General features: G+C 41.0%; 1 protein-coding gene across 8 annotated transcripts in view; it reads right to left on the reverse strand.

The window, feature by feature from the left end:
* fat3 (FAT atypical cadherin 3) overlaps positions 1 to 19,834 on the reverse strand; it is a 75,455-nt gene that overhangs the window by 17,475 nt on the left and 38,146 nt on the right. For 4 of the 8 annotated variants that reach the window (XM_011482762.3, XM_023961436.1, XM_023961439.1 and 1 more), the window contains 13 exons: positions 17,577 to 17,852; positions 16,799 to 17,009; positions 13,960 to 16,688; positions 12,489 to 13,860; positions 10,906 to 11,102; positions 10,566 to 10,719; positions 10,237 to 10,470; positions 8,923 to 9,315; positions 6,938 to 7,152; positions 5,949 to 6,086; positions 3,323 to 3,466; positions 2,370 to 2,567; positions 1,321 to 2,122 (listed from right to left, as the gene is read on the reverse strand). In XM_011482762.3, coding sequence (XP_011481064.1) covers positions 1,321 to 2,122; positions 2,370 to 2,567; positions 3,323 to 3,466; positions 5,949 to 6,086; positions 6,938 to 7,152; positions 8,923 to 9,315; positions 10,237 to 10,470; positions 10,566 to 10,719; positions 10,906 to 11,102; positions 12,489 to 13,860; positions 13,960 to 16,688; positions 16,799 to 17,009; positions 17,577 to 17,852 — 7,063 coding nt within the window. The remainder of the gene's footprint in view (positions 1 to 1,320; positions 2,123 to 2,369; positions 2,568 to 3,322; positions 3,467 to 5,948; positions 6,087 to 6,937; positions 7,153 to 8,922; positions 9,316 to 10,236; positions 10,471 to 10,565; positions 10,720 to 10,905; positions 11,103 to 12,488; positions 13,861 to 13,959; positions 16,689 to 16,798; positions 17,010 to 17,576; positions 17,853 to 19,834) is intronic. The other 4 variants (XM_011482765.3, XM_023961440.1, XM_020708371.2 and 1 more) reach the window with 1 other exon arrangement.

Below are 19,834 nucleotides of genomic sequence, written 5' to 3' on the forward strand. Positions count from 1 at the left end.
AGAACATCTACAGACAAAAATTTATCCATTGGGACTCAGAGATAAATACCTGGGTACTGAACAGTGCAAGTAAAGTTTTCCAGATGTATTTCCAGTAAGATAATCAAGTGTAAATAAAATGTGCACAAACAAACAAGAATTAATGACAAATCCATTTATATTTCAGTTTCATAAAGTTCAGCCCACTTGTTTTTCCACATTAAAATATAGGAATATACATTGATTCATTGGTTAAGTTGATTATCCTTTACACCCTAAGCCACAATCCATTTATCCATTTTCTGAACTTGCTGAATCCCTTTTGGAGTCAGGGGGTTGCTGGAGACTATCCCAGCTACCTCCGGGCAAACGTGGGTATAGCCTGGACAGGTCACCAGTCTGTTGCACAGCCAAACAATCACATGCACACCTACGGACAATTTAGATTCATCAATGAACCTATGAAGCATGTTTTTGGAGTGTGGCAGTAAAACCACAGTGTGCTAAGAGAAAACCCACACATGCACGAGGAGAACATGCAAACTCCACACAGAAAGGACCCAGTTAGGATTGGAACCAGGACCCTCTCACAATAAGGCAAGAGTGCTCAGTACTGGATCAGCACGCAGCCCCTGTGTTAGTTTCTAAATTACCTTAAACTCCATAGGCTACATACAGCAAAAGCAGCAGGAAACTCAGGAATTCCAAATGCAAACTAGATCAGCGCGTCAGCTTAATCATTTTCAGCCGCAAATGATGCAGGGGGCAAAGGGCACTCAGGTTCTGGCGCAGATGAGTTCAGGTAAGATTACAAGGGGGTTCTGAAAGACTGAAATGAGGGTTCAGCAGGTTTTCATGGTTTAAGTCCTTCACAGCATAGACGGCCGATGGCGTGCAACTCTGCTGTAGTTTAGTCTTTGTGATTAATTTAAAGCTGTCAATGTTCATTCAAAGCTGAAGGATGAGCATCAATTCTGTTCTCAGCACCTCAACCAAAGTTCATCTTCTCTCTGAGAGAAAACATTCATCAAAGATTTAATTCACTCTTTTAAAGTCAAAGCTCTGAGGTGATGAAGACGAAGGTCTTCACTGACATGACAGCAGCAACGAGGCAAGCTGCTATGCATCACTTGAAACAGGTCAAACTGGGCTTTTTTTTTTCAGTGAACATGTTTTATGGCAAAATACATCAAATACTGAACATAAGCCTACAGACAGTCAAGTCCAAGTCTATTTAAGCTGCATTTAAACGGCGTTGTATCACATAAATTATGACTTCAGCTTTGAAGTGTTTCTGTCTTTAAAACTCCATCAGGTCATCTTGTTAGTACTGCCTCTTACCGTCACACATGCAGCGTAAGCTCCGGTGGAAGTGCGGCGACACAAAACTGAGGCGTGGAGTGCTGTAGGTCTGCAGGTTGTGGGAATCCAGGCTGATGCTCTGCTCACACTGTGCACCCCGACACTCTAGCCCAGAGCAGTTCTTGTCCAGAATCGCAGACACCCGGACCACCTCCTCCAGCTTTTGCCGAGACGTGCTGAGCTTCTGCGTCAGGTAGGCCGCCTTATAGTATCCGCCTGCTGCTGTTTCCACGGCAACCAGCATATCCAGCTGTTGGGTCCCGCCCACTGGCTGCAGACTCAGGAGGTGCAAAACGTCCTGGGGCTGAGAGGTGGCTGCCTCCCGCAGAACCTTCAATATTCCCTTAAGGTGCGACGCCACAAAGTCGGACGGTGTGATGCTCTCGAAGCGCACCGTCACCGCGTCATGAAGCATCTCAGGCATCACCTGCTTCACGTGCACACTCACAGAAACGGGCACGACGAAGCGCCCATCGCTTACAGTCACGTTGAGCGAGTAACTGCCAGCATCCAGCCCCCCCAGAGCAATGATCCTCCCATCATGGGGGCTGATCTTAAACAGGCCGTGCTGGGCTTGAGGGGCGTGTCCGAACGTCAAAGCGTCATAGGGGTCGGCGTCAGTAGCGTGGAGCTGACCGATGACGCCACCAGGAAACTCGTCCTCCATTGTGACCACGTGGATCTCCAGCGGCAGCGCCACTGGTCGGTTGAGGCTCTCCTCGATCACCGCAACAGTCAGCATCGTGGAGGAAGACAAGCTGGGCTTTCCGGAGTCTGACACCTGAGGAGGAGGTGCACAAGCACAATGAGGGAGAAGAGGAGGAACACCAGAAACCTTCAAAAGAGAAGAAAGTTCTAAAGGAAAGTAAACATCAAAAACTACAAAGAGGAAGCAGTGCATCACGTCTCTGAAGAGTCAGTCTACTCTTAATGCACTCCCTTAAAACCCCCCGAAACAGAGCTTTTTATTACCTCAGAGCGACTTTTAAGCTAAACTCAGCCGAACCTGAGCAGAAGCTGGATCTTACCTGAATCTGAATGATGTATTCCGTTGCAAACTCTCTTTTAAACACCTGGTTGGCAGTAAGAGTTCCATCTTCCTTCAGCACAAACTCTCTGCCTTCATTTCCAGACAGGATTTGGAAGGAAAAAGGCGGACCGTTCCGAGAGGAGTCCCGATCGATGACGGACAGCTGCAGGATGGTAGTGCCAATTGGCTTGTTTTCCTGCACACGGTAAGGGTTGGTAGAACAGGAGAAGTTAGGATTTACCATGAAAAAAATTATGAATAATAGAGCTAAAGCATCAAATACCAAGACAATACTGACATAGATGGAATTGTGTGTTAAACCAAAGAACCAAAAACTTCATGTGAAGCTAAAATAATCAGTACAGTCCCCTAAGGTTCTGTTAAAGGTTGCCATTAAGCAAACATCACATTGCTGTGATAAAGATCTATTTAATTTGGATCCAGTCTCATTGTCTCTCACAGGGATCAAAAGTAGACCACATCAGTCCAGTTCTGAGGTCTTTCCACTGGCTGCCTGTCTGCTGGAGGATAGACTTTAAACTTGAATAGCTTAGCATCAAAATACACTATTGACCTCTTGACCCAGTATGAACCAGCCAGACCTCTCCAGTCATCTGGATCCAGGCTTTTGTCAGTTCCTAGAGTCCAAACCAAACATGGAGATGCTGCATTCAGCTTCCATCATCCTCAGAACAGACTTAAATCAGCTGAAACACTCGTACATTTTGGTACCATGACTTATTTATTCCAATTTAAATCCACCTCTCAGCTGGATTTGATTAGTTTTCATTCAAAGTTTTGTTGACTTTGTTTGGGATTCCTCTTCAGGTTATGTATATTTGTGCCCATTGAGGGACTAGAAGAATGAAAAAGTGACATGAAACCTGTGAGATTATGCTTGGTTACCTAGCAGACCCTCTGCTCTCTCTGGGCTTGTTGCGTCAGTCTTACCTGAATGACGGCGGTGAGGTTGGCTGAGGAGAAGGTTGGGGGGTTATCGTTCACATCAGAGACGTCGATGTTGACCAGCGCGGTGGAGGACATCGGTGGGACTCCACTGTCCAAAGCTCTGATGGTCAGTGAGAAGCTGGGAATCTGAAAGGACCGAATAAATCTGATCAGAAAACTAAATGCTATCAGATCCCAGCAAACTGCAGGCTGTGGCAAGGAGCGTTCGTCTCGCAGCTGTTGTCTTAGTACATTTTTGTCAAAAAAATTCTTTTTGATTTTCATTCAAATTATCATCAAAAACCAATTTTATTATTATTTTTTTAAGCGAACAATTTTTACAATTTTTCTTACATGTCCAAACTTTCCAAATCGTCTCCAAACTCTCACTGACTGCACCACTCACACACCGACATTTTGAAGGGAGCCTGAGGGATTTATATCAACTGTAAAACTGGCGGCACAATCCCAAGCATTTCTTGAATCGGTCCCATGGTACAGCCAGGCAGTGAGGCTGCGGGCATCATCATTCTCTGCTCCTCCCCTTACATGAAGCTAGCCTCAATACGACAACACCTCTTCCTCTGCCTCCACGACACACACCTCGAAGCCTTAACACACAACGTCACAGCACTAGCCATTGTATATAAAGGCTATGCAACAAAATGTTAAAATTAAGGGCGTCATCATGTTTATCCAGGTACAATATGGTGGAACCACAATTTAAAAGCAAAAACTTATTGGATGATTTAGATTTTCTTCTATTGGGACAGTTGGGGGACTCATTAACACAGGGGCTACCACATAAAACCTGCTGAAGAGACCAGAAGGGAAGAACAGTAAGACCAAAGTGAACCAGCTCAAATTTTAAGAAAAAATTTAAAATTAACTATTTAAAAGCAACTCAAAAAGTGATGAAGTTTTGGTTGTGCTGATTCTTTTCATCTTTGCTGGGCTTTAAAAACTCTTATATTTGTGCCCTTGTGCTTTCTGCTCAACCCTGATTGGCAACCGTCTGTCCAGGGAGCCAACCCAGATCAGACCGAACGGCATCGAGCAGATTGGAGGTCAGACATGTGGTGGAGGTTTCCAGATGACTGCATTTTTGTATGCTTTAGTAAATGTACAGAATGAGGATTATTCTTTTTGCTTTGGGAAGAAACATGCATATGGTGGCAAATTAGTCCCTAGTATTTTGATTTTCGCTTTGGGGGTATTTGTTCCACACATGAATAGCATTTTACCCTTTTTCAAACGGTGCTCTTTATTAAAAAATGTTTTACACTATTTTATAGGAACCAACCAAAACCAACAGAACTATGGTTGTTAAAGACTTCAACTATTACCATTTACACATGAATACACTGACACGGTTGATGCTACATGGGGTTTGGAGAGCTCATAGTCCTTTATTAAGAGAGGCCGGACATCAAGAAAGTGGGTTAACATCATATTTGTTGTTTGGTGCTGTTGTCATGGCGACAGTTTTGCTCATTTGGGCCCACTTCATCCACTTTTTAGGCCCTTCTTTTGCTGCTCTCTGTATTTTTAAGCTATTATTAATGACCAAGTCAGACTCCAACCTGGCACACAGGCAGTCCATCCATCCCATTAATCAGCTGTAAACACCCTCAGAGTTATTAACTACTGGTAGCAATGAGAAAAGAAACTGATGAGTCAGTGATTTTGACTACGGCAGAGATGTTGGTGCCAGATGAGATGCTTTGAGTGAATCTAGACATCTATATAGTTGTTTATCATGCTCGTTTGATGCAAAAACCTGTCAATGTTGACACAACAAACACAAACAGAGACTATGTCTCACACAAATTCATCCTTTAATAAATTTAGATCTCATACATCTTCATTTTAGCTGCAACCTTCAAACTGTGGGGGAAGAATTTTACAGACTGACTTAGTTTTATGACATATAGACTCACGCAGCTCTTCTGGAGCAGTTTTTGTGCACATGTCACTATCAAATATGTTTATGTCTAATGAACAACACCCTCATCCTTTTATTCATCATGTTGGAAAAATAAGGCATAAGTCCAGGAACACATTCACAGTTAAGCATCAATACAATCAAAAAGAACAAAACTGCAGCTGAAAACTACTGGTAAAAACAACAGAACTGGAAACCTCAACATTAAGACATTTAATTCCAAAATATTCCTCAATAGCCAAAGGAAAATGAGACCTTGCTAATGTCAGGGAGGAATAGAAAATGTGCTGAGCTTTGTAATAAATATGAAAGTTAAATTCTTCATGTGGATTGTTTTGTGTTTTACCAGGTTACCATGGACTATGCAGCCCGCACAAGCCCCAATGATGGGAGAAACAGAAGTAAGGGATGAAGCAGGGGTGAATGAATGCAAAGGTATAAATGATATTAGGGAATGGGAGGGGTCAAGAAAAATTCTGAAAAGTTGAGTTTGAACCAACCTGCTGGAAGAACTGAGGTGCTTCTCCATCGGATAATTAGCCAATAATGACGCTTTAACAATGTCCCAAAAACTATCTTAAACTATAAATTGAAGCTTTCTTTAATGGGTTAGTGATTAGCAAAGCTCACCCTCTTTAATTATGCTTATGTTTTTGGTTTTCAGAGGAGTGTGTAAGTTCTTACTGTTTCACGATCCAGGGGTTTGTTGACTTTGATGACGCCATTTATCGGATCAATGAAGAATTGGCTCCCTTGGTCTCCACTGACTACGGAGTACAGAACAGCTCCGTTCAGGTGACTGTCGCTGTCCTCTGCCACCAGCTGCACACAAACATTCATTTCAAACCATGAGTCAAGTGTGTTAAGCTTCAGAGAATCTTGATTGTAATCTCATTTAAATATTGTTGACAAAACATAACAAAGAAATTGGTTTTAAAAACCCCACTTTGCTGTCAATCAAAACACATCTCTATTTTTTACAAGTGTGACCTTCACGATCCAGAAATTAGCAAGTGCTTGATTTCATGTAAACATGTATGATGTTTAAATTATTTAATAATAATAGACAAAGCTAAAAGAACATATGCAAACCAATATAAATTCCATATGAGGCACTTTAGGAGCTAACTTTGCGAATACTGTAAACACTTTGTTGCAGCCCATTTTCCCACACACAATCTTTGTGGGTGTATTTAAAATATATTAAAATATCAGGTGGTCATGTTTATGGTCAGACATTTCTTTTACTTTAACGTGGTTATACTTGAAATGTTGTTTCTTTGTCATTTCACGGCTTAACATAAGATGAAAGTAAGAGTCCTGCTGCTGCAGTTAAAAGTATTAATGGGCATAGATTTCTAATCCAAAAACTAATGATAAAAAGTATTTGCAATTTTCTGGACTTTTACAATTATTGGACATTAGTATAAAATTAACGAGGTAAAAATGTCAAACTACAGGTTTCACTGTGAGCCTGTTGTCATATAAAGCTGGTTTAACCCCTCAATGCCTGAATTTATTCCAATTATATTTTTTAAAAATCTTCTTTTTTTCCAGTTCAACTATCAACACATAAAAAACTTAAATATACTTTTTGTTATTTAAAATTTTGAGACCAGAAGGTAAAAGAGCGTTTTAAAGCTCTGGCATCTGGACTTATCGGGCAAACCTACCTGCACAACAAACTCGCCAATAAAAGCGTCCTCTGACACAAAGGCAGTGTACAGGTCACGGCTAAACATGGGCGCATTGTCGTTCACGTCTGTCAGGTTGATGTTAACCGTTGTAACTGCACTCAGGGGGGGTGTGCCGCCGTCACGAGCCTCCACTGTCAGGAAGTAGTCCCTGCAGGTCTCATAGTCCAGAGGCTGAGCGACGATGATGGCACCTGAGAGGGACCGAAAGACAGAAATGGTGAAAGACCTTGATCCAGGTCTCCTGTGAGAAGTCCAGGTGATGATGTTTCAATGTGGGAATCATTAACAGATCAGCAGATTTTCTTCCCACTAATGACAGAATGAACAGAAGCAGATTCTAGTTTCACTCAGAAACAGCAACAGGCAACAGCTCTAATCTAAAGAGACCAGCAACTTCTGATTTCTGTTCATAAAAAGATGCAATTAAGACACCCCTGGAGTTTAATCTTATGTAATTAAAAAGGTTTTGCCACAGTCTTTAAAAGTTATTTCATAGTCATAAGTGCAGCATTTTCTGCTTATAGAATTGCCTACTGACTCTGGGGCCACTTCCTGCTGTGAGCTCTGACTTCATTTGTACACACAGCCTCAAGATGCTGACAAAAGTGAGACATGTGTCTGTTAAATGACTGGAACTAAACGCTTGTTTTGGTAGAACAGGCTGTGAGACGATGATTAAAATATCACTGCTGTTCAGAACACTGGATAAAAATGATTACAGAATCCCTTTAATCCCCACAAACGTATTTAAATTATTCCAACTTCATAGGTAATGATGCATAAACAGAACCAGAAACAAAACACAGCTACCTGAACGCAGAAGGAAATTCAAACATGCTGACTGATACTAAATGTATTGGAAAGACAATTTGAGTTGAACACGACAGAAGTCACAGCAGGCAGACTCTTCAGGGGAATCCTTCATTAGGAACTGCCATCAACTGGGTTTTAAAAAAGGGAAGTGTGTTTGAATTCAGTTTGTATAGTTAGATGTGATTCCATATTTACAGAAAAGAGGTGTACAGGAAAACCAGCTTGTCATTTTTGGCTACAGTTAGGCTGTTAATTCACCAAACAATCTGACCGATTCTGTTCTTCCATACTTTATTTTATCTTCAGCCCTCACCCACCAGCACATATTTATGCCTTTTACACCAACTACTGCTGACTGGTACAGACTTTGTTTAATTGGGAATTATAAATGAATCCTTGTTGTTTTGTTTTAGTTTAAATCTCCTTATAAATTGGTATATAAAAGAAGAAAATTACAACCTTAACCCTTTAACACCAAAGCTACAACATCTAAATAACACACACTCTTTGACATACCAAAAATCTTTGACCATTGATGTGATCACAGTGAGCCAGCTGATTAAGACAGAGAAAAGCAGCTTTGCATCAATATACAATGCATTATGAACGCAAGTTGTTGCATAACGACACTAAGCTGTTTCTCTCTGCCTGAGAACCAGCTAATTTACGTGGATTGCTTAAACACTTCACTACTTTGTAGTGTCACATATCAGCACAAGTCTGCCTTAGTCCGCTTCAGAATCTGCTTGAATTCCGTCAATTGTGTAAATGGTTTAAGAGTTACGGTAGTCCAACACTGGAGCGAAAGCTCTGGTGTTAAAAGGTTAGAGGTAAAAACATTTGGAGGTTTGGAGCCAATTGGAGCAATTACTATCTTAGAAAACCAATCAGAGTTTGATCTAGACCAGGGGTGCCCAAATCCAGGCCTCAAGGGGCCGGTGTCCTACGTGTTTTCCAACCATCCTACCATTGGAGCTTCTCATTGGCTAAACACACCTGATTCAGGTAATGTACAGCAGATAAGGCAGGATTTCTAGAAAAGTAACAGAAAGTTGGCCCTTGAGGCCTGAATTTGGGATCCACACGTTCACCACAGACACTAAAATCTTGATGTGTGGAACTTTTACAGTTTCACACTCGTCACTCACCAGAATGAGGATGGACATGAAACCTCCTGTGTTCGTTGCCTGATCGTATAGTGTAGGTGATCTCAGCGTTCGTTCCAATGTCCTTGCTGGCGGCATACACTCTCAAAACCTCTGTGCCGACTCTCACGTCTTCTGGCACTGTTGTCAATTGGTCTCGATGCTCAAATATGGGATGATTGTCGTTGATATCCAGCACTGTTATTGTCACGTTGACCAGAGAGTAAAGAGGCAGTGGGGAGCCCTGATCTGACGCACAAACTGTTATCTGATAGGTTGACTGAACTTCACGGTCCAAGGTGTGCTCCAGGATGACAACACCGGAGACATGGTCAATGGAGAAAAGGCCTCCTGCTGAGTCTGTCAGGGAATAAACCACCATCCGACCTGGTCCTGCTGGAGAACCACACAGGGGAATCAAAAAAATCATTTCATAGGCTTCATGAATCCACAACAAGTCTCAAATAACCATCATGTGTTTTAACATTTCTGCTCCTCACATTATTACATGATAATATGAAACACAAAATCAGTTTACCACTAAAACTTAAATGATGAAATCAAAATTAAACTAAAGAAATTGTAAAGAAGTATTGTTATATAACTAAATCATTTTAATTTGTTCCTAGATTAAGAAATACTGGTAATAATCCTGAACTTTTTTGCTTCCAAAGATCAATAAAAACAATGAAGTGAATTGTTTTAATACATTTATGTTTTTTTCCTAAATAAACCTTAATTCAAGAATGATATTTTCACAATTTTAAGTGAATATTGAATATTTTTGTCTATTGAATATTTTTTTTCAGATCATTTTTAATGCATGCAAATATGGAGAAAATGGTGCCTGACAATAGGCTATAAAGGGATGAGAATGCATTATTGATCAGAATGTGCTGACTGATATTAAATTTACTTGGATGACATGTTAGCTTAACAGTTCCATTACACAGAGGCTAGATAGCTATTATATTGTAGTTCATTTAAAATGGTTTATTATGACTTAGGTAGGTATGTTTGTATTCTTTTTCTCAGTGGCAAAACAAACCTTTTGTTATATTTTATAAAGTTTACCTTTCAGTATTTAAAAAAACAACTCAAGAAGCGTGTGCTCACCTTAACCTAAATGGTTGATGTGTATTAAGAATAATAACCAATGTCTGTATCTGAGAACTGTATTGAGTGAGTGTGTGAGATATCATCCATAAAAAATTGTTTTCTTTCAACTCCACCCAACTTAATCAATGTAGTCGCCATTTTTTCCACATTATGGACACATAAAGCTGTTTTGTCTCATTCAAAAGAGTGGATCTCTACCTTCATCAGGATCTATGGCCTGAATGCGAGTGAGCAGTGCCTTGGGGATAGTATTCTCATATACATTGGCAGTATACTGTGGCATAGTAAAAATTGGTGGGTTGTCATTCACATCCGTCACCACCAGTTGGATCTCAGCGCTACACCACTGCCCACCACCATCCATGGCCTGCACAACTAGCCTGTAACTGGGTGTCTTCTCGTGGTCCAAGGTCACCAAAGATTTCACCTCCCCTGCAGAAGTTAGTATTAAAGGAACAATTAGAAATGACAAATCAAAGAGTAATTGTTTAATTTGTCACACAAACTCTTCAAATTAGCATCCATACCAGTGTCTGGGTCTATACTAAAGTCCTGTGACCCAGAACCATGAAGAGAGTACTGGATCTGAGCATTTACTCCCACATCTGCATCTGTTGCTCCAACAGTTAGCAGCAAACTGTGCACTGGAAGGTCCTCTGGAATACTGGCAGTGTACACTGCCTGGAAACACACACACACACAAAGAAATACACACACAAATACATAAAAATTCAAGACAGGCTTTTACAGGTGCCTAAAAACAGAAACTTTTGCCAGTATCTACCGTATATTTCCGCTCAAAAGAAATTTCCTGCTATGCTTTTTGCATTCAGTTCAAATGTAAAATTAGTTAGCTGACCCACTGACCTGGTCACAATCGGGGCTGTTGTCATTGGCATCCATCACTGTCACCTCCACTTTGGTTTGAGAAACAAAAAGTCCATCTGTGGCAGTGATGTTGATTAAATAGAAGTTGCGTTTCTCCCGATCCAGTGGACCCTTTACATACATCTTCCATTCCCCCTGAACTAGACGGAGTGCAAACACACCACGATCATTCCCACCTACATGACACAATCAGACAATGGGGGAGACAAAGGGTCAGGACAGATATGATCCTATCAAAATAAAGCACTTATTTTCTTTATCAAATTTTTCCTTCATATTCTAAGGGATGCATTTTTGTCTTGTTTGCTGTTGAGCTTCAACAATATATGACAATAGACAAAAAGGCAAACACTGGACTAACAATGAGGGAAATAAGGAGCCAAAAATTAGGCAAACTTAAAAGAGCTTTTAGAATTTTTTGCCAGAATTCCAAGCTAAAAAACAACAAAATGATTACAAAGTCCTAAATTGACTCTGGTGTCCAGCTTCGAAAGAGTTTGCCTCATTGGAGGACAAAAGAATAATGTCTGTCAGAAAATTTCCAAACTTTCTAAACTCACACATAAGCAAGACTGAAACCATGATTTTTCAGCTAAACAAAGAAAGTGTTAGCAGTCACGTTAAGTGTCTTTATCTGAAGCCTAAAAGTCTGGTTAAAAGTTAAGGATATTCATGGACTCAAAGAAAACTTTAACAGTTGTGTCAAGCTTGGTTCAAAACTCTGCTGCTCAGATCATTTCCCTTCACCATCCACAGCGCTCCAGTCCAAAAGCAGCTATACTGCTGCAAGTCCATCTGAGAACTGAATTTAAAAATCTTTCTCCTCACTTTAACGCTCCTAATGATTTCCTCCAGCTCCATCTACCCCTCCGCTCTTTAAGATTATCCTCAAGTTCTCTTCTCTCCAATGGAAGCATTTGTGTAGCACAATTAAAAATAAAGGTCAATACCAGAAATGCTTTTTCATTTTCAAAATGAAGCTGCATTTATTGAATCAAAATAAAATAAAAAAAGCAATCCGCCAAACCGCTTTTTCTTTTTCTTCTTCCACACCGCTCATTTTGTCACTTAATTAAAATGATAAAGAAAATGGTATTTGACATTTCATTTTCAAAAAGTTCTTTAGTAAACGTGGAGCAAAATTAAATTAGAAATATCAAATTTGACAATTAAGATGGTTTAACAGAAATGCTTTTTCATTTTCACAATGTAACTGCATCAAATGACCCAAAAATAAAGTTAAAAATCAATCCTCCAAAAATCTTGTTCATTTTCTTCTTGAGCACTGCTTATTCTGTGACATAATTAAAGAGAAAAGACAAAGATGGGATTGCATTTTCACTTTTCGCATGATGGACCTGTCCATATGAACCACCATGGACAGGAACAGACCTTCTACCAGTACCTAGGACTAACACTGAAGCGGCATTTTAGTTTTATCCAGTTTGAATCTGGAACAATCTTTCTGAGGATGTGAGATCAGTTTCTACTCTGACAATGTTTCTGTCGCAGTATAAGCCATGCTTGCATATCAATAGGCAGCTTTTTGCACAAGTACTCACCAGTGATGTGGATGCTGATGTGTTGATTAACAACAGAGCTGTCTTCATCTCTTGTGTTTAGTACGGCCACCACCTCACCAGGGGGGTCACTCTCTCGAACCGTACCAATGTAGTGGGTTTCAGTAAATACGGGGGCATTGTCATTGACATCCGACACTGTGACCGTCACTGTAGTGGTACTGGACAGAGACAGGACCTCCCCATGATCCAAGGCCACCACTGTGAAGGTATAAAATGGACTAGTCTCGTGGTCGAGGTCCGTTCTTATGAAGATCCAACCGCTGTTACTGTCAATGTTGAATATGTCAGATAATGGCTCAGAATTCCCTTTTGATTTAATTAATGATCCAAGTCTGTATGTCACTTGGCCATTGGCTCCAGAGTCTGGGTCTGATGCTTGAACTCGAATGACTTTGGTTCCAACTGCCGTTCCCTCCATTACAGTAGCAACATAAGAGTTTGTCTCAAAAGCTGGTCTGTTGTCATTTATGTCAAAAACATTGACTTTAACATTTGCAGAAGTCATAGAATCCAGCTTTGCCTGCTTCACTGTGGCAGTGACTTTGAAGTAAAATTCTTTAATCGCTTCATGGTCCAAGGCTTTATCAAGCTTTATGACTCCTGTGTCTTTCTCCACCAAAAAGACCATTTCTCGATTGTTTTCACCACTTTCTCCATTGGCTGTGGCAAAGGTAGCAGTCAGTGAAGAATATTCTGGAGGAATGCTGACGCGAACTGTTCCTATGACCGAACCTATGGGTGTGTTCTCCGGTATGTTGAATGAGTAATGGTGCTGACTGAAAAATGGAATGAAAGCCTCAGAGGAGAGAACATGGATGTAGACAGGAACTAGAGAATGTCGCGCTGGAATTCCTCCATCAACGGCCTTAACAAAAAATGATAGCACAGAGTTCCTTAAATGGCTGAAGCTGCCTTTTGTCACCATCCAACCATTATCTGGGTCTATTTCCAAAATGTCCACTACAGGGACGCGAGCCTCACTATATAGTGAATATCTCACCTTTGCATTGCTGCCATCATCTAGATCATGAGCCTGTAGCTGCGTCACCAAAAACCCTTTAGTCACATCATGCTTTAGAGATGCTTGGTATTCTGTGGCAACAAAGGAAGGGGAATTGTCGTTGTCGTCTAACAGAGTAATCTGTACTGTGCAATAAGACACACGTCCGCCCAAATCTTGAGCTGCCACAATAAGAAGAATGTCCCTGTTTGCTGGATCCTCGCGATCAAGCTTTTCTACTGTACAGATATAACCATTTGAATCAATACTAAACTGGTCACTCCCCACATCATTAGCAAAGGAATAAGTAATGTGGCCAAATGGTTCCTGGTCTTTGTCAGTTGCCTTTACCTGGAAAAAAGGGAGAGAATGTTGTTCTATATTTCCTTGTGTCTATAGTTTTTTTCAATGAAATATAATATTTGTATGTAGAATTTCAAAGGCACTTACCTGAATCACTGTGGTTCCCACCGCAGCATTCTCTCTCAACTCTGCCTCGTATACACTCCGTTCAAACACTGGACTGTGCAGGTTGGCTCCCAACACTTTAATATGAACCTGAGCAGTACTTGTGAAGACCCCATCCGAGACTGAAACATTGAGGCTATAGGTTGGATCCATTTTCTGCTTTCGGTGGCTAGACAAGGCAAGGATTCCTGTACTTTTTTCTAGCACAAAATGCATTCTCTCATTTCCCGACAAAATACTATACTCCAACTTATCAAAATCTGAACTGTCAGCATCAGAAGCTTGGACACAAGTTATAAAGTGACCCCTGGGTGCTAACTCACTCACATAAGCCTCGTAAAGCAGCTGGTTGAAAACTGGTGCATTATCATTCATGTCATTCAATGTAACGGTCACTGTTACTTCACTACTTAATGCTGGATAACCGTTATCAGTGGCCCTCACAACAAAGTAATAATTATGGGCTAGTTCATGGTCCAGCATCCGAGCTGTCAGAATTAATCCGCTGCTACTATCTATGTGAAAATAGTCTGTGCTGTTGTGCAGTTGGGAAAATATCTGGTAGCGAATGATGTTGTTCTTCTCTGAGTCTTGGTCAGAGGCAATAACTTGAAGAACAGGAGTACCAATCATGGCTGTTTCAGACAGACTAACACTGTAAGACATCTTCTGAAATATAGGAGGGTTATCATTTATGTCCTGAATAAAAACACCTAAATCAACCTCAGCATGGGCACCAGTCAAGTAGTCTGTGGCTCTAACAGTGAGGTGGTACGATGATGTTACCTCATAGTCCAAACAGTGGATGACACTTATGACTCCTGTATCGAACCCTATATCAAACTGAAGAGATGGATCACCATCAACTATAGTGTAAATGATCTTCTGACCTTCAGGACTGGTTGAATTAATGCTGATGATAGGTGTATAAACTTCCACATCTTCATTCACGTAAACAGAATAAAATGATTTGTCAAAGACAGGCATGGCTTTGTTGACCACAGTGATGGGAAACTCTACTGTAGATGAGAGAGGTTCATCACCCCCATCTTTAGCATATATCACAATCTGGTATTCTGCATTAGACAAATCTGACTCGAAAGACTTTTTAAGGCTGATAATTCCAGTCTTCTGGTTAATCTCAAAGTGGTCATGGTCATACTTTAGATGATAAGTCACTTCTCCATTAACCCCTTTGTCCCCATCCACTGCAATGACTGTGAATATATGTGACCCTTGTTCAGCATCCACTTGAACAACTGCATAATAAGGAAGTCCAACAAAAACAGGAAAATTGTCATTTATGTCTTCAACTTGAACTTTAACTACAACTCTAGCCACATGCCGATGGTCATGTTCCCTTTTTGCTTCTGCTATCAGTTCATAAAACTCTTGTTCTTCACGGTCAAAAGGTATTCCTGTGGTTTGAATGACACCAGATGTTGGACGAATTCTAAAATGTGTACCAGCATTTAGCAGGCTGTATTTTAGTGGCTCATTGAGGTGGTTCCCCACAGCACTGACCACAGCAACTTTGGTGATATTTGGTAGATTTTCTTTAATAGAGGAGTAGTAAATGTTGTGAGTAAAACTGAGGCCAGAGTCAAGGGCTTCTTGAACATTTAAAGTCACCAAAGCAGAACTGGAGAATTTTCCATCAGAAACTTGGACAGTGAAACGAAAAAGCTCTTTGGAGAAGTTGATGTTTTTGACGACAATTATTCCACTGGTAGGATTGATGTCAAAATGTTCCAGTGATCCATCAACTAGAGAGAAAGTGAGCTCTGTGGCTACATCTTTGTCAGGGTCTATGGCTGACACTTGCAAAGCTTCAACCCCAAAATAGGTGGGGAGAAGTAGCACAGCTTCATAGGCACTTTGGGTGAAGTGAGGTGGTGAATCATTTGAGTCAATCACTTGTATGGTGACCTCAGTCGGACTGTCTGCTGTCAGTTGTGGCCTACCACTGTCTCTCACTTGAACATGGAAGATGAAGATGGGGAAAGTTTCATGATCTAGATTAGCAATGGTTCTAATGGATCCCGTCCCAGAGTCCACCGTGAAAACCTTTTTTGCAGTGTTCTCAACAATCTCGTAGACCAGCAAAGCATTTTGGTTGTGGTCGGGATCAGTGGCTCTGATTACAAGGGGTAAGCCATGCAAGTTCAAGACCACACTTTTGACTGGTGCCACTTCACTGATGCTGCCATAGTAGTGATGCTGCAGGAACACTGGAGGATTATCATTTTCATCCAGTATCTGGATTAATAAAGTAGCATTGGATGCCATACCAGCCATATTTACCGCTTGTACTATCAAGGTATAAGACTCTGTGGTCTCATAGTCTAGAGCCTTCTGATTAGTAATGACTCCACTATACTGATTTATCTGAAAAACATGTTCAGCATTGCCCTGCTTGATGTCGTAAATAAGCGTAGACTGACTGAAAGCGCTGACTGTGGTGATGGATGTCCCAATCAGGGCATTCTCTGAGACCTCTGTCTGATACTCGGGCTGAGGAAACTTTGGACCAGTGTTGTCAGATAAAGTGACTGCAATACGCACTACTGTGTTTGTGGACAGAGGAGGGACACCATTGTCAGTAACTCTGACAGTCACAACATAGTGGCCTACATTGGTCAAGTCCAAGTTGTGTGCCACACTAATGATACCCAAGACAGGCTCAATCCGGAATGTGTTTCCAGTATTCCCTGTTGGGGAGATTGAAAAGATGTTAATACCATGTTACCATTGTTGAAGGAAAATTAATGTTTGTCGTAAAATTTGTATAAGAAAATATTCAGCTTTCAGTAGTACTTACCTGCCTCAATGGAATAGCGTAACTCAGCATTTTTGCCTTTGTCTTTGTCCAGAGCAGTGACCTGAACTACTGCTGAGCCCTTTGCTGCTGACTCATAGACTGAGCCTTCATAGAGGGGACTGGTAAAAATGGGTACATGATCATTTATGTCCTCCACTTCTATTAGAACGCGAGCTAAGTTCTTCCTGTAAGGAAAATCCTGGTCTTTCACCTGTAAAACAGACAAAAATTTAAACTTTTTGATCATTCCAGTAAAAATAGATTTTTTTCCTGTCCTATTATTATTTAAGTTGGGTGAGCATTTTTCTTTGGTTCCTTTAATAGTTTTTGAGATAATTTCCTCAATTATGAGACTGAGTAAAGTCTCATATTAAAGTGAGTAAAGTGCTTCAAGATTATCTTGATTATTGATGTTTGTTTTTTTTTACATCTAAGTGAGGTAAGATTTTAACCCTTTTCTATCCTGGCAGGAATTTCCTGTTTTAGCTGCAGAATTGAAATAAATTCTCACAAGCGCTGCCGGAGTTTTTCCTAGCAGCCCAGCTACTAGGAAATTTTTAGATTTGTCCAAAGTTGGAGTCCAGGAGGAACTGTGTAAATCTTGTATCTAAAGAAAATTCCAGTTATAACAGTTGAGCTGTCTAAATAGGTGTTGTCTCAGAAAGCAAAAAAAAGTATATGGAGACATTCAAACTTCAATGTATGTTGCTAAAACCAAAGAAGAATCTTCACACTACCATCAACACCACAAGCTTCTCTGATCAAATGTTTGTCTTACGAGGACAGTGAGGATGTGCTGGGCACAGGCCTCATGGTCCAGTCTCTGAGTAGTGAAGATGGTACCCAGTGTGGGGTGGATGCGGAACAGACGCATACTGTTGGGGTCGATGGAGCTTTGGAGAGAATAGGTGAGCTCATTGTGCTCGTCACGGTCTGAGGCCACTATCTGCAGAACCTCAGTGTCAGTTGGTGTATCTTCAGAGATGGTGACCTCATAGGCTTGTTGGGAGAAGATAGGATCGTTGTCATTGTTGTCCAGAACAAGGATGTGAACCTAGAAGATGAAAAACAGTATAAAGTCAAAGTCCCACTATCTGTCACACACCTGGGTGTGCGTAATTTGTTCTCTGCATTTGACCCATCCCCTGAAGCAGCAGTATTAAGGGTCTTGCCCAAGGGTCTTGCCCAATGAACAGTACCATTGTTCATTCCCCTCTGAGAATCAAACCCTGGATTCCTGCTTGGCAGGCTTCCACCTTACCAACCAAGCTACCCAGCTGCTTAACTGATGATGCAATTGCTCAGATTGAACCACTGATATGGCTGTAGTAATTTAAGAATTCATAAGAATGTAAACATTAAGCAACTTACTAGTACATTCTAAATATCTACAGGTACTTATAAGGGGTGCAACGAAACACATAATTGAACCAAACCGTTTCGGTACAGCAGTTTCGATTCAGGTTACTTCTGTACTGTTTTGGTATGTTTTTTCTTTTTTTTCCCCCGCACATGCATTGTAACAACCCAGCTGGTATGTCACTCGTGGCGGGGAAAGAGAGCAGAGTTGCCAATTGACTAGCTGCGTTGGCTGTCCTTGCCCCATACTCCCCACACCCTCAAACAGTCTCAGAGAGGGAGAGGTGGAAAGACAGGCAGATTGCTAAATCTCCTTTCCGGCATTAAAACCCATTTATTATGAACACACATGAACAGTGTTCCAACATGAATGTCAATTCTCTTCACAGCTCTCTCAGTTATGGTGAAGGATTCAACACACAAGATTTCACACTTCCCATAAGTCTTAGTGGCTATAGGCGGGGCTAACCCCCAGGTCGCCACAGTATTAACTTTGCGCCAAGGCGGAACTAATGTTAGCTGTGAGTTTCCTCCAAGACGCTATTAGGTGACGGACAGTAAGCATGTCAAATATACGGCTAATGCAGACGCGAGGCCAGAGAGGAGAACCCCCCCCATCTCCTTACACTCTCCTGTGTGGGAACACTTCGGCTTGGTTGTCAGCATCCATCAAGGGGAAAGACAATTGGATAAGTGGAATGCTGTGTGTTGACATTGTTACACAATAGCGTATGCCACAGGTAACACATCTATCTAATCTGTTAACAAACTTAAAACGGTATCACCCGACTGTAACAATCGGGTCTACAAGAAAAAAAAATGTGCAAGTTAAAATATGTTTTTTCAGGCCTGTGGTAAGTATCCAAAGTTTTTGGTTCCTGGCAATATTTTTTTTTGTTTTTATAAAGGCAAGGCAAGTTTATTTGTATAGCACAATTCATACACAAAGTAATTCAAGGTGCTTCACAAAACAGAAAAATGCATTAAAATCACAATACATCATAGAAATAATCAACATAAAATTTACTTTAAAAGAAAAGAAAAAAGAAAAAAAAATTGAAAACTGATTTAAAAATAAAAGAAGGAAAGGAAAGAAAAGTGCAGATAGGACCTTTCAGTCATATACACGGCTAAACAGAAATGTTTTAAGTCTAGATTTGAACATGAACACAGAAGACGCCTGTCTTACGACTTCAGGGAGGCTGTTCCAGATTTTAGCTGCAGAATATTGAAACGCTGATTCCCCTTGTTTAGTTCTGACTCTGGGAATCAACAGGAGGCCGGCCCCTGAGGTCCTCAGAGTACGAGATGGTTCATATGGCACTAACATGTCAGAGATGTACTTTGGTGCTCGGCCATGGAGAGACTTGTACACAAGCAGAGCTGCTTTGAAGTCTATTCTTTGAGGTACAGGGAGCCAGTGCAGAGACCTGAGCACAGGACTAATGTGATCATACTTCCTGGTTCTGGTCAGGACTCGAGCAGCAGCATTCTGGATGTACTGAAGCTGTTTTACAGCTCGTTTGGAGAGGCCGGTGAGCAGGCCGTTACAGTAGTCTAACCTGCTGGAGACAAATGCATGAATAAGTATCTCCAGGTCAGGCTTTGACACTATGTTTTTGATTTTGGCAATGTTTTTCAGATGGTAAAATGCCGCTGATGTTACTGACTTGATGT

This window comes from Oryzias latipes, chromosome 13, assembly GCF_002234675.1.
Source record: "Oryzias latipes chromosome 13, ASM223467v1".
Lineage (NCBI taxonomy): Eukaryota > Metazoa > Chordata > Actinopteri > Beloniformes > Adrianichthyidae > Oryzias > Oryzias latipes.